Source organism: Oreochromis niloticus, linkage group LG12 (assembly GCF_001858045.2).
Source record: "Oreochromis niloticus isolate F11D_XX linkage group LG12, O_niloticus_UMD_NMBU, whole genome shotgun sequence".
In the NCBI taxonomy this organism is placed as follows: domain Eukaryota; kingdom Metazoa; phylum Chordata; class Actinopteri; order Cichliformes; family Cichlidae; genus Oreochromis; species Oreochromis niloticus.
Genome location: NC_031977.2, coordinates 32,261,212 through 32,280,275, shown reverse-complemented (window position 1 = coordinate 32,280,275; position 19,064 = coordinate 32,261,212). Strand labels below are relative to the sequence as shown.

At 39.3% G+C, this 19,064-nt stretch overlaps 2 protein-coding genes across 5 annotated transcripts; one reads left to right on the top strand and one right to left on the bottom strand.

Moving 5' to 3' along the window:
• Window positions 1-766: 766 nt before the first annotated feature.
• Window positions 767-13,267, top strand: LOC100710927 (interleukin-6 receptor subunit beta). 3 transcript variants are annotated; one of them, XM_013270906.3, is made up of 16 exons: window positions 767-1,417; window positions 1,528-1,581; window positions 2,867-2,971; window positions 3,397-3,517; window positions 3,603-3,730; window positions 3,849-3,979; window positions 5,100-5,247; window positions 5,353-5,432; window positions 5,538-5,751; window positions 6,542-6,742; window positions 8,470-8,568; window positions 8,903-9,040; window positions 9,244-9,369; window positions 10,374-10,458; window positions 10,980-11,061; window positions 11,428-13,267. In XM_013270906.3, exons 1-16 carry the CDS (start codon window positions 1,390-1,392, stop codon window positions 11,944-11,946), a joined length of 2,259 nt encoding a protein of 752 aa, XP_013126360.1. In that variant the 5' UTR covers window positions 767-1,389; the 3' UTR covers window positions 11,947-13,267. The 3 variants fall into 3 exon arrangements, with proteins under 3 accessions (XP_013126360.1, XP_013126359.1, XP_019221643.1); XM_013270905.3 differs by having other exon boundaries at window positions 767-1,581; XM_019366098.2 differs by lacking the exons at window positions 767-1,417; window positions 1,528-1,581 and adding an exon at window positions 2,471-2,700.
• Window positions 13,268-13,659: 392 nt separating this feature from the next.
• On the bottom strand, window positions 13,660-19,012 carry nudt12 (nudix (nucleoside diphosphate linked moiety X)-type motif 12). 2 transcript variants are annotated; one of them, XM_005451466.4, is made up of 9 exons: window positions 18,876-19,012; window positions 17,525-17,731; window positions 16,324-16,627; window positions 15,975-16,242; window positions 15,717-15,884; window positions 15,032-15,145; window positions 14,672-14,871; window positions 14,235-14,434; window positions 13,660-14,093 (listed from the first exon to the last, which is right to left on the bottom strand). In XM_005451466.4, exons 2-8 carry the CDS (start codon window positions 17,728-17,730, stop codon window positions 14,324-14,326), a joined length of 1,371 nt encoding a protein of 456 aa, XP_005451523.1. In that variant the 5' UTR covers window position 17,731; window positions 18,876-19,012; the 3' UTR covers window positions 13,660-14,093; window positions 14,235-14,323. The 2 variants fall into 2 exon arrangements, with proteins under 2 accessions (XP_005451523.1, XP_025752894.1); XM_025897109.1 differs by lacking the exons at window positions 13,660-14,093; window positions 18,876-19,012 and adding an exon at window positions 18,623-18,824 and having other exon boundaries at window positions 14,244-14,434.
• Window positions 19,013-19,064: the final 52 nt, after the last annotated feature.

Genomic DNA, 19,064 nt, shown 5'->3' with positions numbered 1-19,064 from the left:
TTCATGTTTCCCTCTCACCAGATAACCAAACCGACATCATGACCAGCAGCTTTACAGCTGTGGCTCCAGCAAACATCAGCTGATACTAGAAATTAATAGCGCGACATCCGCTGGATTCCTCTTTAGTGGGCGATAAATAAACAAGAGAGAAAAGCCAATCAGCTGATCATTGATCAGTTTCATGATTGAAGTAGCAACAGGAGAGGGAGGGGGAGAGAATGAGAGAAGAAGAGGCAGCTGACTGCGTAAACACAATAAATCCAGCTTTGTGTCTTTTTATTATTGTAGCTACAGTCCGGGACAAACTGTTCCTTTTAACCTCAATACCAAACGCGTAATATTTTCTCTGAATACAAGACGATTCCGTTTTTTAGGGCACGTTTGGCAACTCTAATAATTAACTGTATGAACAAAATAAAGTTCAACATCAGTAACATAGCACCCACCCAGCTGTATAGAAACTCCGTCATGCTAGCTAGCACGCAGTACGAAAAAGTCAGCATAACGAAAATAAACTCCACCTAAACTTGGTTTATATCTGACCCAGATAGACTGCAGGTCATAACTTCTTACCTGAAGTTCAGTTCACCTGACACTCTCGGACAGGCGGCTGCTTCGGGTCTCTCCTCTTGCCTCCCTTTTCCTTCATCAACCTGCTGGCTTCCACCACTTGCTAATGTTATTGAATCTGTGGAAGCTCCGCGATAGCCACCACACGAAGTAACGAATAACGAGCCTTTCTAAATCCCAGTAACGAGTAACGCGTTCCTGGTTTGGGCATAATAACTAGTTACCGTGCTCGTTACCACAATAATAACGTAGTTACTGTAACGTTACTTAATAACGCGTTAGTCCCAACACTGTTTAAGAATAATGTTAGCTAGCAATAACCTAAATATCGTTAGCTAGCAGTAGCAGCGTAGCCATTCTGTCCATCAAGTTTGTTTCTTTTGTACCGTTTCCTTTAAATTCGTGAAACTATCAATATTTTCTTCTATATCTCGTAACAGTTTACCCTCTAACAGTTTAATAACTCATTTTTCATTAGACTAGCTCAACAGGTGGCTGTTTTGATGAACAAGTAACATTACAAATTTTACACCCTATGGCTGCTAACCAACATGTACAAATGTATATCTGCTATATTTAGCTAACGCTTTTGTTTTTATGGTTGGTAGCTCACTACATGAGTCAAATAGCTGTACACAGTTTATCCACCAGAGTGCGCTGAAAGTTACCGTAATCTATGCTTCATATACATATAATCCTCTACATACAAGTGAAGCATAAACTTTTACAAGTTTGTCGCTTGATTACACGAGTGGAGCAATTTCCTGAGCAAGCTGTGTTTGAGCTGAGAGCTGAACAGAGGCGTCTTCCTCCTTCCTCATGCACACACCAGAGACGCGTGTTCTCTGTGGGTTTTGAACCTTTTTTTTAAAGACCATACAGATTAAATGTGGATGTCCTTGGATGTTTAAATGAAAATCATTTTTACTGTTAAGATGGATGTTTGGATTCTTAAAGGGCACTTCTGTACCTGGACAGTGATGAGTCTCCTGATTGGTGTGTTTTCTTATGGTAAGTTATCCACAAATATTAAAAAACAGATTTGGCATTTTAATGTTACTAAAGTGTTTTCTGGACTGGAAATGTTTGGCTTGTGAGGCCTCCGTACTGAATTCACTAAATCCCTGAAGAAAAATTTGTTCAGGACTTTTTTGTTGTTGTTGTTATTCTGAATAAGGTCTTTTATTGATCCGTTCAAAGTTTTGTGTGTGTTTCAACTGTAGCTCTTGTACACGTTTTTTTGTTTTTGTTTTTTGTAAAGGGAACACACTTTCTGAATGAAGTACAGCTTTTTTCAATTTTATTTTATTTTATTGAACCATTTTAAAACCAGTGCGTCAGAATTAGCTCACGTTAAGTTTACTTAATCCGAAGTGGGCCGGGCATTGTTTTCACCTTTCTTTCGGTGTAGAGAAGTTCGGTTATACACTATAATGCAAAAAGCATTTGTCTGCGTTCACGCACGCATATAATTGACATCGGATTCTTAATTCATGGGTTTAATATGATATCGATATCGCCTTCTGGAAAGGTTTTCCATAAAGTTTTGGAATGTTTATGGGATTTTTTTATCCATTCTTCCAAAAGCACAGTTGTGAGGTCAGACACTGATATTGGACAGGAGGGGCTGCCTCCTCTCTGCTCTCATGAATCCCGTAGACGTTCTATCAGGTTGACGTCAGGACTGTGGAAGCGAGTCTAGTTCTTTCCACACTGCATGTGTTCCCTGCATCCATGTTTTTATTGACCTTGCTTTGTGCACTTATGTGCAGTCATGTTGAAACAGGAAGGGGCCATCCCCAAACTGTTCCCACAAAGTTTAGAGCATGAAATTGTCCATGCTCTTCACACTGCTCAGTGCAGTCAGACAAGTTCTGTAATTTTAGCCAAATCATTTCCACTTTGTTATAACCACTTAGAGTCGACTGTGGAATATTTAGTAGTGAGGAACTGGATTTGTTGCACAAGTGGCATCCTTTCACGGTACCATGCTGGAATTCACAGAGCTCCTGAATGCAACCAGTTCTTTTACAAATGTTTGTAGAAGGAGTCTGCACGTCTATGTGTTTGATGTAGTACACCTGTGGCCATGCAAGTGATTGGAACACCTGAATTCAGTGATTGGGTTAGGTTAGTGAATACTTTTGGCAATGTAGTCTTTGTCTTTAGCGAATAAACATTGTCTCACTTTCCATTTCACACTGTACAAAAACATCCAGGGCACCAAAATCATTCAAATCTTTATTTAGTTATCTTTTTCATTGACTTTCTCTGTTTCCCTGTTTCGTCGTGTCAGGAGTGACAGTTAGAGACTTTCAGCTGGAGATCTGCAAAGAAAACACGCGGGTGTGTGTCGCCAGCCCTGCAGACTGTGACCCTCGCCCACCCTCGTCCACACAGAGTGAGCACACACACCAACAGGACACAGATGCTGGATCTTCATGTTTGCTTATCGTTCTTGGTTTTTATCCTCTGATTTAAAAAAAAAATGAAGTAAAGCTGCCTCAGTATAAGGATAAGGATCTATGAGAAATCTGATCTGTTTAAACATGAGTGAGAAGTTTTTTTTATTTAAATAGAAGCTAAAAAACATATCCGGTTATATGTTTCTGGATGTTTGTTTTTTGTTTTTTTGTTTTTGGTCTCAGTGACTGGTTTGAAGTTTTCATTTAATCATGTTAATTTTATAAAACATTAAATGTAGGTCCAGTAGAAGAACGTATTCAGTTAACCCGCTCTGATGTGTCGACATGTCGTTCGCATGACCCAAAACTAATGTCTTCAGCTTTTTGTAGTGACGTGTTATTTAAACTTCTTTTCCTGCAGATACTCTGAACATGTCGTGTTACTACCAAGAGTCTCCAGACAGACAAATATCCATGACATGCGAGTGGAGTCTAGACTCAAACAGCGACACTGAGACTACCGCCTCCCTGATTTTCAGCAGGTATAAAACTTGATGATTTAGTTACGATAATAATTACAAAGTGATCTTGTGTAATCTTCTCAGATGTTTTATCTTTCATATTTAGGGACCATGACATTATATCCTGTCAGGGCATCTTCAACTCAGCATCCTTTGTCAATGTGACAGCAAGGATTAAAAACCACATGACAGAGATCTGGTCTGAGCCTCACAGTATCTTTCTTTTTGAAGCAGGTTAGACACCCCCACGTTTTGTGACTGTCACCTGTAATCCACCTGGCTTCCATCTTTCTCTGCTGTTTGCTCATATAAATGATGATGAAGTAATTCACTCCTTGTCTCCTCCTCTCAGTCAAACCCCCTACACCTGTATTAACTGTGCTCAGCTCTACTGAGGACTCACTTGTTGTGTCTTGGGCAAGCACCAGTGATGGCACATGTCAGCTTCGCTACAGACTCGACAGTGAGGACATGTGGACCCAGGTTAGCATCATACCAACACTCTGTAGGCTTTTTCTTTGGGTATCTGCAATCCAAGAAAAGAAGTCCAAGAAGAACTGCACATTATTTTAGTTTCCACCACAAAGTATGAGCCAAAAAGACCTGAAAACGTTTAAATAATATGTAAATTCTTACAGTATTTCATATTGCTGTTTCCTGCTGAAGTGAGATGCAAACAACAACAGAAACTGTTTAATGACATTTGCTAAGTGAAAAGTTTAAAAAAAAGGTGTGTTTAAGGTAACTTAGTTCAACCAAAATGATACTGAAAGTGTTGCAACAAACACTAATAACAGAGTAATTTAAGACTGTTGTTTATGTTCTGCAGTTTTTGCTGATCCCTATATATACTGATTATGAATGTGTAGACATAAGCATCAAATTCTTTACTTTTTGTAGCTTGTTACCTTAAGCCAGTGTTTCTGACACTGTGAGCGGTGGAACTGCTGCAGGTGGAGAACGTGGAGAAAAGTATCCAATGAAAATAAGTAAACTTTAAGTTTCTTTTAGGAAAATGAAACAAGAGTTTGTGGAAGATTTTTTGCACTGAGCTTAAAATTCAACTCAGCGTCTTTTGCTGTTGGTAATGATTTATGAAATTTCTGTGTTGTCAGATGTGAAGTTCTCTTTTTTTTTTAGTTTCTTCTGAAATAGGGTTTGTGGCTTAATAAGCTTTGGAAAATGTAAAAACGATCAAAAAGGGAATCACAATATGACCATGTAGGTTATCCATGTCATGGTAATCTAAGGAGAAGCTTCTTCAGTTCAGGACTGAAGAAGCTTCTCGGATGAGACGTGGAACGTCTTCAAGAAACTTAAAGAAGTCCAGTTGCTTTTCTTTACAAGCTCCTTAAATTACAAATGTATTTTAATTGTTCAATAAAGTTTTAATAGAGGCAACATTTTGATCCCAAAATAAAAATGCCTGAAACCTGAGCTTTTGACTTACAGTGATTCTTGTACATGCACTAACCTCATTATTTGAAGCTTTGGCCATCCAGCACTGTGACAGAGTAGACAGGATAGAAGTATAGAAGAGCATAGTAAGTCCACTTACAGTCAGCTTTGTCCCATAGGTTTGGTTGTCTGCTTTTGTGTCCAGGTTCCTGATTTATCTGCAAATCTGACGTTGAATTACACCATCAAAGGCCTCCTGCCGTTTACAGTGTACAGAGCTGCTGTGGCCTGCAGGGAACAGATCTTCTGGAGTAACTGGAGCTCTGAAATCAGAGGAAGAACACTGGACAGAGGTAACAGGCATTCACATCAGGGACAGAATACCTGGAGCTACAACACTGACATATATAACTGACATATATAAAATAAATAAATAAAAAAAGCTCATTTTTTTTAAGTTCCTTCCAGGCCACCAGAGGTGTTTTACAGACTGGAGAAAAAAGGTGGATCTCTGGAACTTCATCTCATTATGTTGAAGGTTCGGTGTCTCAGATAACTATGATGATGATTTCTCATATAAATGCAGAAAAATACCGTTCTGATTTACTAAAATGAATCTCTTATTGTTTCTTTTTCATCTTAGGCTCCCGAGTCTCTTGAAACTGAAGGTCGAATCCTTGGATACCAGATGAGCTATAAAGAAGGTGGACGGATTCAAAACACCACTGATGTGACGCGCCTAGTGGTGGAGGAGGGGAACTGCAACATCACAGTCAGAGCCTTCAACACAGCTGGCTACGGCCCTGCTGCCCATCTCAGCTTCAGCACACAAAGACAGAAGACGCTGGTTATGACATGTAATTGTTGTTATTATTATATTTTTGTTCGGAGTGATGTGCTGGGGTATTTGTAGAATATTGTTCAGGTGAGACAGTGATCCCCACAGACATCACAATTTTAACATGAGTTGCTTCAAATAATGTATTTCTTCCTAAAGCTACTGAACTCTTTCCTCCATAAAGGGAATATTTGACAGCAGCTCTAAAAGCATCCAAGGGGAAAGAATTAATGCATTTTAGGCCTCAGTCTTACAGGTGTAGAGGCAGTTAGCAACCCACTGATAATATCTGGTCACTACCGACATATATACACCCAGGCTAGCTTATCAGTCACCTGGTCAAAATGTAGATATGTAAAAAAACAAAAAACAAATAGCAGAAGCATCCATGTTCTGTATGCATGTGCCTACAGCAACATTTCAAATGAAAAAGATATTTGCAGTATCTTACACGATCGTGACTATTGGCCTCCAGCTCTAGATATTAGATATCATATGCGTGCTGCTCACTTTTGCAACATCCTGCATGTTATTTGTTGCTGTTAGGAAGCAGCAGACCAGTGACATGCTGTTTTTACAAAGCCTATTGCAAAATCTTTCCATGATCTCGTCTGTTTTTTACTTAAAAACTTGCCTCATACGTTTAACAAGAAGAGAAATTTCAAAAATGCGCAGTGCATTGGACCAAGTGCGGTTTGTGAATCTCAGAAATTGGAGAATTAGAAATGGTAGCTTATTTTACTGTTGATGATGAGCATTGTCTTCCCCCGTCTTAATCTAAGTAATAATGTGGGCCCTGTTTTCGGCAGCTCTTCCCTCTGTCAGAAACATGTGGATTTCCAGCTCTTACCCAGGAAAAAAAGAGCTTCTGGTCCAGTGGAAGATCCCCATCAACCCAGGTCACACCCTGCCTGTCAGCTATTTCCTGATTCAGTGGCACCCTGAGACGAGTCCATCCACCAGCCACTGGTCTCGAGTTGACGGCTTCACCACCTCCACCGTCATACAAGGTGAAAAGGGGGAAAAAACCCAAAACAAAAGTCATTTTATTTTTTAATGAATATAATATATTGGCTTCACCTTGAACTCCGTGTCCTGCAGTCATTTCAGAATAAAAGCATACTGCTCAGGCATCATCTTCTGTTTCGTGAAGTCCCATTTCAAAGGTGTACCATACAACAAGCCTTATTATTGTCAGATAACTCCATTAAAAATGCTCAAAAAGCCACAAACAGGACAAACTTCAGTTCACTAAATTGGATTAGCAGAGGTGGGGGCCAAGCAGTCAGCCGCTCTAGACCTGAGCATTTTAACCAGAGACTTTATATAGACAAACCCGCTGTGACATCACAGATGCCTTAAAAGCCTTAATATTAGTGTTTTTGTCATAGCATTGTTAGCAAACTGCATTATTTGTCAGATAATATAATTAAAATGCTCCAGAAGGCAAAGACAGCACAGAAAAGTCCAGTTCAGTGACTCAAATTCATGGAAGTGAAGCCAAGCAGAGAGGCCGCAGCTACAGCAGCCAGTGGTAGTACAAAGCATGATCAGATCTAATAATGCATATCTTTAATTGGTTACTTTTAAACAAGTTTCTTTGAAAAGAAAGCCATATTAAGTGTTTCTGGTGTAAAGGAGTGCTTTTTAACATCTATGTGGTTTGACTCACTTTTGAGGCAAGCCTCTTTCTGCTACTTGTTCTTTGGCTTTATCTTTGAGTCCTTAAGGCTGCTACGTGCTGCTGAGTAAATTTCTCCACTAGCAGGCTTTTACTGTAAAGCTGATGCAAAATAGGAGGTGCAATGGTGCTGATAGGACCTCATCATCACAATCTAGATGGTGTTAGATAACAGAGCCCCACATGGGGGAAAAAAGCTATCATCTTGTGTGTATTTGATCTGCATTTGATTAGTGGGGATTTTTTTTAAATGGAGATTTCCAGATAAAGAAAAAGGTAAATGTCATAATTATGTTTTAATAAGAGCTATTACAAAAATGTGATGAATTTTACAGCAGTTTCCTCAAACAGCTCATCATTAAGTCTTTAAAAATATGTTTGGGCATTTGTTAGGGACTAATTTTAGCAGCAGATTTTCTACACACACTCTCACACTTTGGGCTGTTGCTGAGTTTTGAGGAAGCAGAGCAGTTTATGTTCAAGTATACTGCAGCATACTGAGGGCGCGGTGTGGGGGTGTATTGATGCTGGAGACTGTCCATGTGGATTTAAATAGTGCAGATGGAAATTAGATAGTAGGTAAATTTGGTACAATGCATCTTTTCTCTTAGGTGAACTTTAATGTTAGCTTTTTTTGTTTGTACATTGTTCCTGACAAATAAAGTGGAAATGAAATAAATTTGGATTAAAGCGGCAGATAGTCTCTCTACTAATAATATTAATTTGGTTCAGTTCATTTTACATTTATTTATAGCACCAAATCACAACAACCATCACCTTGTGGCCCTCTATATTGTAAGGTAAAGACCCCACAATAATACAGAGAAAACGCAAACTATCAGCAAGCACTTGGGGACAGTGGGAAGAAAAAACCCCCCATTTAACAGGAAGAAACCTCTAGCAGAACCAGGCTCAGGGAGGGGCACCCGTTTGCTGCAACCTGTTGGGGGTGAGGGGAAATAAATAAAACTGAATGAGTGACTTGTATTTGGTATTTTAGTCTATAACAGACATTGTATTTAATACAGCTGTTCTGTTTACTGTGCATGTTTCCAGATGTTGACCCAAATAAGGAGTACCTGATCAGTGTGTTTCCTGTTTACAACCAGCAGTATGGGTCTTCTCAGTCTCTGCCGGCAAGTCTGCAGTATGGAGGTAAACACGAGCTCAGATAGAAATGTGTGGTGGTGATAACCTCTGCGTCTGCACAGGATGATTCAGATTTACCCGGTAATGTGAATCATCAGCTAAAACCTTGGTTTCAATCTCAGTATTAGTATTCTCAGTTAGTATTGTTTCTGTGAATAGAAAATGAGAAAAGTCTTATATAAGAGTCAATTAATAGTGATGCTAATGCAGTAAAATGGTCAAATAATATGCAAAGTAATTTACAGCAGAACAGAAGTTATTTACATTGAATTAAATGCGGGGAAAAAAATTGAGGAATCAATATTTGACTTTCGATCTGTGTGTGTGTTCATCTTCTCAGCTTTGATGGAGGTGGTCAATTTGAGGGTCAGTGTGACTAAGACATCAGTGACCATTATGTGGGAGTGGCAAAGGAAGTCTGAGCCAGTCAGAGTGAGCAGATATGAAGCAGTTCTGAGGAAAGACTCAGACAAACAGTGTATGTTGTCATGATGAAACATGTCTGTGGGTTAATGAGCCTTTTGGCATAAAATCTCACTCCACAGTAAAAAAAAACAACTTTGTCTTTTTTTCATTAGATTTGTCCATGTATATTTTCTCGCTTGCAGAAGTGTTACAGAAAACTGTTATGCATATTTTATCACCTTTCTGCAAATACAACGTACATTCTCTCATTTCCAGCTTTACCTTTGTGGCCAAATGACCAGCAGCACACTTTCTATAACCTGATGCCCAACGCTCAGTATTCTGTTACACTGTTGGCTGATAATGATTCTAAAAGCATCGTTCAAGTGACGACAGATTTCGGTGAGTTTCACTGAACCAGATTCCTTTATGTGTTTTTTTTTTTGCATTGCAGCATTGGCTACATTTCTTTGTAGTAGATTTCTTCTCAATATACTTAGAATCAATGATTGAAGCCATATCTGCAGCGCCCCCTGGTGTGTGGACTGCAGCATTTGTTCACCTGTGAAACCTAAGACCGTCTCCTCCTAAGAAGTCTGAGATCTCTATATCAAGCACTGCTTATGCATCTCTTTCTATTGATGTCTCATTTGTTGGGGCTGGGCTAACAGAGCACATGGACTTTCATTTAAAATTGACAAAAATTGCAGCTTCCACATTTCAAACCCACAAGGGAGGTTAAGTGACAACTTTTTTTCAGATATTATCACTTTATTGCCAAAACTGAAATGGTTTCTCCAATTTGACAGTCTTGACTTTGATTTTGCAGGATTTCAGAAATGTGCAGTAACTTTACCCCTTTCAAAACAAAACAGCATCGTTTGTAGTGGACAGCACAACTTGCTACCTCACATTTTCAACCCATCAAATAAAAACACTTTTCTGCTGTATTTCTGGAGGATATGCAAAAAAAAAAAAAAGAAAGTCTATATCATACAAATGCAAATAAGAACTTTTCACATGTTACAAGACACAATTATGTGAAACACACTTTGCAATTAAGATATATTCTATTATAATTATAAATGAGTGCACTGCCTACATTAAAGTCGGCTTGATGGCTTTTCTTTCAGCATCAAAAACTCTTATAGTAAAATAAGAGAAATAACAGAATAGAGAGCAATAAGATGTTGAATTTGTTATATAGGCTTTTAATTTGAAATGCACGGATGGATGGATAAAGTGCAGGTGGCTATTACAGAAAATGCTCGACAGTGAGGTACACAACTGACCCAGATGATGGACATAAGTATGGGTGATAGAAACATACTGCTGTGACTGCAAGAAAGTGATTTATTTATTCTGATTTTTGAAACATAAGAAGAATCTCATATTCTTCTTTCCAGATGATGTAAGGGTGGTGGCTACAGCAATTCCTCTGCTGCTGGTGGCTGTCACTGTGTTAATCCTCTCCATCCTGTCCAGGAATCTGTGAGTGCTGGGCAATCTGTTCTTTTAGCAATACTAATGCATTTGTTTTTCATGTATGCCATGTGATCTTTGGCCCAAACAGCGCATGCAAGGCATGGCATAAAAAAAAAGTATGTTAAATGTTATTTGCTAATAACTAAAGTCATATTTTGCGGTAGCATTACCAAAACTTGTCTGAGAACAGTTTAATAAATGAGAATATTTACCAGTATTTCACATTTTCTAGGATAGTAACAAGAACATTTATGGGATTTAACAGCTGTTAACACAGTACAAAACATCTGAATGTATTACAGCAATACAGCTTAGCCTTTTATCATCTGACCTCAAGTCAGTGGCCCATGAACCTGCTTTTTCTGGTCAATCCAGCTCTGAAAGATTAAACATGCTGCAAAAATGCAAACAATTTCCTGGAGATTCTCCTGGTTTCTAGGACTTACAGGAAGTCAGAAGTGAATGTTCTGATAGTACGCGGTTAGTCCTCGTCACTGATAATGACTTTAATCAACATCACTTTTTAGGTACAAGTCATACTTCTTCCCGCTAATCTCTAGCCCTCGACTAAGCAAAACAGGCCAGTGGCTGATGGACCCAAACCACGAGGTAATCTGTTTTTTTACAGCTTTCATATTTGGGTTACTTATTTACAGCTCATATATCTGTGCATGGGAGACTTCGTGCCCATCCTCAGACTCAGATTTAGAATATTAGTCCAACTAATTATAACAAAAACACCTGTTAATGATATCTACCATCACACAAAATTTGAACATGATATCTTGAAAACTGTGGATACTAATAAACAGACAACAGTGGGAATGGCAAAGACACCATACAGAAACAGGAACAAGAAAACTTCTAAGATTGACAAAATGACCACAAAGGATTTGCACATCTAAAAAAAACCAAATATATGTAAAGCTACAGCAGTCAGTCACAAAATGACCACTCATTCATTCTTTTCAACAGAAATTTGCAGAGAGGAGCATCCTTAATATTGAAGACTTCCAGGTGACTGATGTCCTCAGAGACAAAAGTCTCATCATAGCTGAGCGAACCTCTCAGCTCTTACCAGATGATGACCAGCGTGAGGATACCTCTCTGCTGTTGATTGGCTGCCTCACTCTAGACTCTGAGTATGTTTCTTATAGTGCACAACCCACAGAGAACCAGTCCCCTCCTCCTATCAAGGTTTTCATATCAGAGGAAAAGCAAGAGGCTGCCGGCGCTCCGCTGCACGAAACTAAGCTCTGGCTTCCTCAGAGCGACAAGGACAGAAATCAGGCTGACATCTCCGAGATATCACATCAGACCGAGGCTGCTGTGAAAAGTTACTTTCCTGGTTTGTCGACTGAAAGTCAGCCTGTTTATCCGATGACCTGTGAGACAGAGAACGTGTTGAATTGGGGCAGGCAGAGTGACTGCTCTTATCTGATCTGTGATGCAGGTTACATTTCTAACAGTGGCACAGGGGTGAAAACACATTGAGACAGACTCAGCAACGAATGAGCTCGATAAGATGTGGCCGAAAGGTTTATTACAGCAAGGAAAGCAGTTGCCTGTCTTGTGGGGCAGACACAGGGAAATAATTCATTGGGTCTGCATTTTTGTTTTTTTGGTATTTTTGTATAAAAAAATATAGAAAGTTCCACAGCAACATAAGTAAGGAGTGCCTCCTTTTATCCTAAGATCATTGTTACTCCATGTTTGTCAGGCTCATGTTGGTCAAATTGGTCAAATACTTAACTGAAGTACATGTTCTTCTCTCTACTTCTGCTTCACTATGTTTTGATTATGAACATTATACTTTTACTTTGTACCACTTATTTTAAGGGTTACTAATTATTTTGCAAATTTGAAAATGTTAATCTACTATTGCATTATGCTGCACTAATATAGATAAAGCAACCCAGCAGTGTACAGTACAAGTAATTCAAATCATTAACAGACACTTATACGCTATGTTCAAAAATATCCTATATTGTGCAGAAGAGATATAACTTGGACTTTTCACCATTTCAGACCACAAAATGTTGCAGGACGGCAGTGGAACTTTTATTTAACCAGACAAGTCATTAGAAAGACCTTATATGCAATGACAGACAAGACACAGACAAAGTAATGCTCCATTGGAGTCTTATTATGAAATATCATTATAGGGCTCCATGTGAGACTGAAAATAGTGCCCAGTTTTTTCTTTTAGCCCCTCTTCAGCTACAACCAAGTCTTCTAGAAAGATACTGAGGCATCGTCAGTGCCACCAGGTGGCATCTTAGTCAGATACTGAACCACTTCTACTGGCTGCTTTTACTGTGAGCTGGATGGTCTTGCTGGTTAATGAAGCCAGCAAGACCATATAATCTGCAAAACGCAGAGTCTAGATCCAAATTTGACACCTTCCACTCCTTGTAGACATCTAGAAATTCTCTTCATGAATGTTATTAAATCAATTGTTGAAAAGGGACGCCCCGGTGGACTCCAAACTGCAATATATTTCTCATAAAGCAAACCATTCTCTCTATGAATGTACAAGGGACAGATGGCTCATAATCACAGGAGCATTGAAGAGAATCAGACAAAATCACTGTCTGTTTTAGAAGCAACCTTGTTTTCTGAATTAACTTTGGGAATATATAAAATGTATCTGTTGAGGGTAACCCAGTCATTGGGGTAACCTTTATATATTTAGGGATAGGCTTCAGACTTCTTGCAATCCAGAATGCTAAGATTCTCATTGGAAGTGAGCAGAAAGGTCAGGATTAGAAATGAGCTGTCACTCAAGGTTGAGATGGTTGGGACAAGCGTAGAAGAGTGATAGGGGATGAGATGCACATAGGATGCCGAGTATGGAGCTGCTAGGCAGGAGGAAAAGAGGAAGACGGTGTGACAGAAGGATGCAAAGCATAGGCAAGGATCTCCAAAAGTTGAATCTGTTCATCTGGACGTAGTGTTTTGAGGGAGAAACGTTTCGTCACTCATCCAAGTGACTTCTTCAGTCTCAGCTGACTGCAGGTCACTTGGATGAGTGACGAAACGTTTCTCCCACAAAACGCTACGTCCAGATGAACAGATTCAACTTTTGGAGATTTACTTTCCTGGATGATTGAGAATGCATCAAGACATAGGCAAGGATGAATGAGATAAATCAGTTGATCTGTTGTGTTGAAGTTCAGCTTTCAGGGAGAAATGTTAGGCACATCCTTGCAGATATGCAATGTTCAGGTGTAACCATTATAAGGCATCTAAAAATTCCATATATAGGCTGGAATATTTGGGAAAAAAAGGCCCCATACAACAAAAATGGCTTACTTTGAGCAATTTATTTAATACTTGAAGTTTATTTTGACTCCTAGAAATAATCCAGCAATTATGTAATTTTACTCACATATTTAGATTTAATGAACTTATTAACGTAAATGAAAAAATTTAAAAATAAACAAAAGGCCCCACCCCGAAGACTCTGAATGGTTTAGCAGAAAATGGATGTATGGATGTTTGAGATTACATTTCTTGTAAAAAATGTTTTGTTTAATTAAAGGAAAGTTGAATGTGTTTTATTATAAAACAAATGAAGAGAATTCTACTTTACATAATCAAACTTTTATTATCATTTGTCCACCCGGGCAAATGAAGAAGAGCACGCTCCTTCTTCCATATTTAATCATCGTACTGCAGATATTTCCGAGGTGAAATGTCAAACCTGAGATTGTTGTACATGCGTGGAAGTCGCTTCGCAGTAAACTGATATTAAAGCACAACGTGTACAATCTGAAGAATGTGGTGAGTCAATTCAATGGGGACAAATTCGTTCCTATCCATCGAACCTCCTCAGCTGGGCGGGAGGTGGAATGATGAAGGTGTTCTGTTAGAGATTAGCGTTTATGCCGATCCAATGTCTGATCAGCTGGTGGGCGATGGTCTGCCTTGGGGGGATGTTAAAAGCTGGAGATGCTCCTCTGAACAAGGAGTCGATCACCTAAACAAGCAGAAAAGTTGGATTTCTGTCTCATTAATGTCTAGAATTGTTCATTATTAAGCATTAGAAGAATTGGCCATGGAAATGCATGAAAGCTCTGGAAAATTTCTAGTAACTGGAGCTGATGCTAACAGTTTCCAGACTGTTGTTATAAAATAATCTTCAGTAGACTTATTATTAACTCTTAACATCATGATCCCTGTTGGCAGTTCCACTAATAGTCGCACTGTTACTTACCTGTTGCCGTGTGAACCACTGAGCTTCCTCTATCTCATTCTCATCCACTTTGATGTCGGTTGATATGGCAACAGCAAGGCAGCCAAACATGAGGTTGGATGGCATTGGCCAGGGCTGGCAGGAGACATACTGAACCGGTCCGACCTTCACGCCGCTCTCCTCCTCCACCTCCCGCCTTACTGCATCCTCAATCGTTTCCCCTGCGGGGTATGACAGGGAGAAGCTGTCACCCTAATTTTTATAGCTGAGACTTGATTTATGGTTAATATTCCTGTGAGGATTAGCTTCAGGCACACATCAGTTGTTTAACAGCTGAGCAGTTTTTATGTTTTTCTGTGTGTGTGTGAGTTTGTGGTATACCAGGCTCTACAAATCCTGCTAAACAGGAAAACATCCCAGCTGGGAAGACCTTCTTCCTTCCCAGTAAACATTGGTTTCCATCTGGGTGGATCACCAGCATGATGACCACTGGGTCTGAAATCACAAACATATGGAAACTTTGTTACTCAGAGTGGGCAAAACCTACTATAGTATATGATGTGACGTCAAACATTAATAAAACTGAAGCAGGTGAATTATAAAAATATTACATTTCTGTTCATTTGTTATAAAAAAGGAAATGGCTATAGAGATAAAAACTATATTTAACCCCAGGCTGGGAACATATCTATTTCTGTTGGGCTTTTGTAAAGACTTTTTTTAGGGACATTTTTGAATTTATCTGACATTGCAACAGTAAAGAGTGGACAGCAAAGAGGGGCAAGAGAGCAGGGAAGAAACACAGGAAAGGGCTACAGGTCAGGATCATGCCCAGGCTGCTGCATACGGCTGTGTCTTCAACCAGCTTAACAGGCACCCATGGGCTTTTTTAATATGGGGGTCTGTAGGACTTGACTTAGAGCAAGCCTCAAGAAGCCACTGGAGAAACTACAGTTTTCTGTTCTTTTTAGCTTTTACATTTTTTGGTCATGTTTTTTGTGCACAGCATGATGGTACACAGTATTAACTACAGTGCCGATGAGCTGATAGATGAGCAGAGTCATACCAACTCGTGGATAGCAGGTATTGTGGACCCCCTTTAGACTCCTGCACTCAGAGTTCAGACAGCTTCTCTTGTGTCCTCCATCCTCCAGTTTGGTGCTGCTGCCACATGTCGGACAGAAGCTGTAGCGACCGTGCCAGGCCAACACCGATCGAGCCTGAGCCACGATCCCTTGCAGACAAGGAGAGCGGGAAGAAGTATTATACCCTCATACAAGAGAGGCAGGTGATCAAACAACAACACACGTTTTGTGTGTCTCACCGGCCTCTTCCTCATTTAGTTTCAGCAGGTCTCTGTTTGGCATCTTTGGAAAGGAGCAGTTCTTCTCCCTGCACCGTTTAACAAGGTCAGCAGCATCTTCATCAGTGCTGAAAGCAAACCAAGCAGGGGCCTCCCGGATACCCTCCTCAGGAGAGGAAGGGGAGGGATTTTTCCTCTTCTCCACTCCGAGGAAAATGAGCACAGTTGCAGGTTTCTGTAGGAGATCCTTAACTGCCTCATATCTGAACCGACACAGTTTGCTCTCAACCTGTTGCAATCAGATTCACAATTCACAAGACTTTCATCTTTATCACTTAAACTAGCCGTAGGCTGTAGGTTATAAACATACCGCTGCGCCGTCGTCTTCCTGGGATGTGCTGACCATGGGGCTGAGGTTCGAGAATATGAGGTAGACAGTATCTGGTTCTCTTTGTTTGGCCTCCAACCAGGCCTTGTCAGTCCTTTTCCCACTCAGGCGGTCCAGCGTCTCCCTGCTGAAGTAGTTTTCCTGTGGACTGATGTCAGAGCCCTGCAGGACTCGCCGGCAGCCATCGTCAGTCTGGCAGAGTAGGTTAGCGATGTGTTTGTGACCCCAGAACTTGGCAACATCATAGGCGGTCTGTGATGAACTGTTTACTATGAACTTATCACAGCTTAAAAAGTAGAATAAAACAAAAAAGAGGTTTTAGAGAAGTCAGGAATCCATTTATACATTCAAGGCTACAACATATCAAAGTTTGGGGCTCTTTACAACTTAGACTTTTAAGTTTTTAGATGTTTGTCATTTAAATTGCACCAACATTTTTTCTGTACCTGCTTATTATAGCTTCTTTGAGGAGGTTTTTCTATCCTAAATGGGTTTTTTTGCGACTATTTTTGTCTCTTCAGCTTTTATATTGATTTCTTTCACTAAAAGTTTTTGCCTTATCACACTGTTAATGCAAGTTTATTACTTTTAGTCTTGTTTGGTCTTCTTGCAACTCATAATTGTACTGTATTTTCACCACTAGTTTTATCCCTATTTTGCCTTGTTTTATACTTTAAAATATCATTTTAGCATATACCTCCTAGTTTAAATCCTTTTCATTGAATAAATTTAGCTACAGTTTTATCTCTCTCTTATTTTCAGTCTACTCCTATTTAATTTTTAATAAGTTTTAATTTAACGTAGCTGTGTGTAGCCAAGTTTTATTCTAGCTTCATTTATTTGTTTCAGAAAGAGAATCATCTTTATTTGGCCAAGTTTGTGCACACAAATAAGGAAATTGACTCCTGTTCACTTTGCACTTTCAGTTTCTTTAAATATTTTAAATCCTAGCTTTAGCCACTTTTCATAATGCTTGTCAGTTCCTGTTGCAGCATGTTTCTGCCCATCAAGTCTGCAAATGTTTACCTAAAAGTAACACATGTGGAATAGATACATCCCCTAAATACTAAAAATTATTAGTGCAGCTTTGAAAAAATATTCCACAATATCTCTCTTTAGTATTGTTCACTTAACAAATGGTACATTAATAACATTACAAATTAAGAGAAATGCAGTGATGTACCCATGTGACAGCAGCTTCTCCACCACATGAGAATGTCCATTGCGAGCTGCAAGCATTAGCGCGGTCCAGCCGCTGTATCCTGTCTGGTTGATGAGCGAGGGCACGTGGGACAGCAATATTGACACCTGGGACATATCTCCTCTTGCTGCAGCATCCAGAAACTTCTCCACCATGTCCTCCTTCGCGCTCAGTTGATAGCTCGTCATCCTGGATCCGGAGACAAAGACAATGTAACCTGTGCTAATATATGATCTGGCAAAATGTCAGAGGAGATATTATGAACAGATGAAGCAGCTAGCTACAAATAAATGTTAAAAAATGAAAGTGAAATGTTATTTTACAAGTATTGGTTTAAGAGCTAAAATAATCACAGATAAAAAGGTAAAAAGTTTTGAATAATTGATTGATGATTAATGTAAAGAAATGGGAATTTGGGTTTAACAACCTTAAAATATAGCTCAGTTTAAAATGCTGAAAAAACAAAGTACAACAGCAAAACTGACCCAAATAAATACCAACATGTCACTAGAACGCTATTTTTTCTATTCCATCTATTGAGTGGTTTGATACAACATCCAGAGAACGACTAAAATACGGAAAACAACTACATTTTGCTCTTGTTTTACTAACAGTTAGACCCAAGAACATTTGAATGATTTGGCCAAGTTACGGTAACTAATTGTGCCATCTTGTGGCACTCACCGGTATTACTGTAAAGAACAGCTTGACCCTTGTTCACTTCAGTTGACATCGCTGTGCTCTTTAAGATTTAGACATCAAGTCAAAATATTTTTTAATCGCATTCACTTGACAACTGCACTTAATTTTAAAATATTTTTAACTATTTCAAATTAGTGATTTTGAAAAAAGTGCCTGACAAATTATTTTTTTTGATCAAATGTTGTAATTTTCTGAAAACAATAAAAATAGGAAATACATGAATTAATGCAATTATAATTTAGCAAAATAAATAAGTAAATAATCCTACAGCGTCAATTCTACACTGTGCCTTTAATTAATCCTCCCTGTCTCATTAGCGCATCGAACTGTCAATCACTGAACCCTTTGACCTCAGCAATGGTTGCGAAATGAACTTACAGGAACCACCTTGAATTGCAGGTGTGCTTTTATAAATCCCACAGTGTTGAAGATTAAGCTTGGACACAATATTTGTTTGTCATGTGGTTTTAAAAGGCCTCTGAATACCGGCTCTGTCTCACTAACAGTTCAGGAAACGAAAACACGAACGAACAGGAGCGACATTCGCCGTTTAAGCTTCGTTTAAAGGAGACCAAACTTCACATTTCACGTTGAGTTTCATGTGAAAGATTATTAAAGCGTCATCTCTTGCCTTTCGCTTGGCGTCCACTTCCCCTCCGTCTCCTGTTGTTGGAGAAAATGTTACGAGGTGCGTTCAAGAGCAACAACCACGCTGATTATGGGTGGTGCTGCCTTCAGGTCCTCCCGGCGCTGTAGTATTTCCGACTTATAAAGGCTTCTCATACAAGAATGAAGCTATGTTAAAGTTCTTTACATAGTA

Coding starts and splice junctions, on each gene's coding strand:
- LOC100710927 (XM_013270905.3), top strand. CDS start 1,482: ATGAAAATCATTTTTACTGTTAAGATGGATGTTTGGATTCTTAAAGGG. Junction 1,582..2,866: donor GATTGGTGTGTTTTCTTATG/GTAAGTTATCCA, acceptor TCGTCGTGTCAG/GAGTGACAGTTAGAGACTTT. Junction 3,980..5,099: donor GTGAGGACATGTGGACCCAG/GTTAGCATCATA, acceptor TTTTGTGTCCAG/GTTCCTGATTTATCTGCAAA.
- nudt12 (XM_005451466.4), bottom strand. CDS start 17,730: ATGACGAGCTATCAACTGAGCGCGAAGGAGGACATGGTGGAGAAGTTT. Junction 16,628..17,524: donor GAGAAGCTGCTGTCACATGG/GTACATCACTGC, acceptor CTACTTTTTAAG/CTGTGATAAGTTCATAGTAA. Junction 15,146..15,716: donor TACCTGCTATCCACGAGTTG/GTATGACTCTGC, acceptor TTGTGATTTCAG/ACCCAGTGGTCATCATGCTG.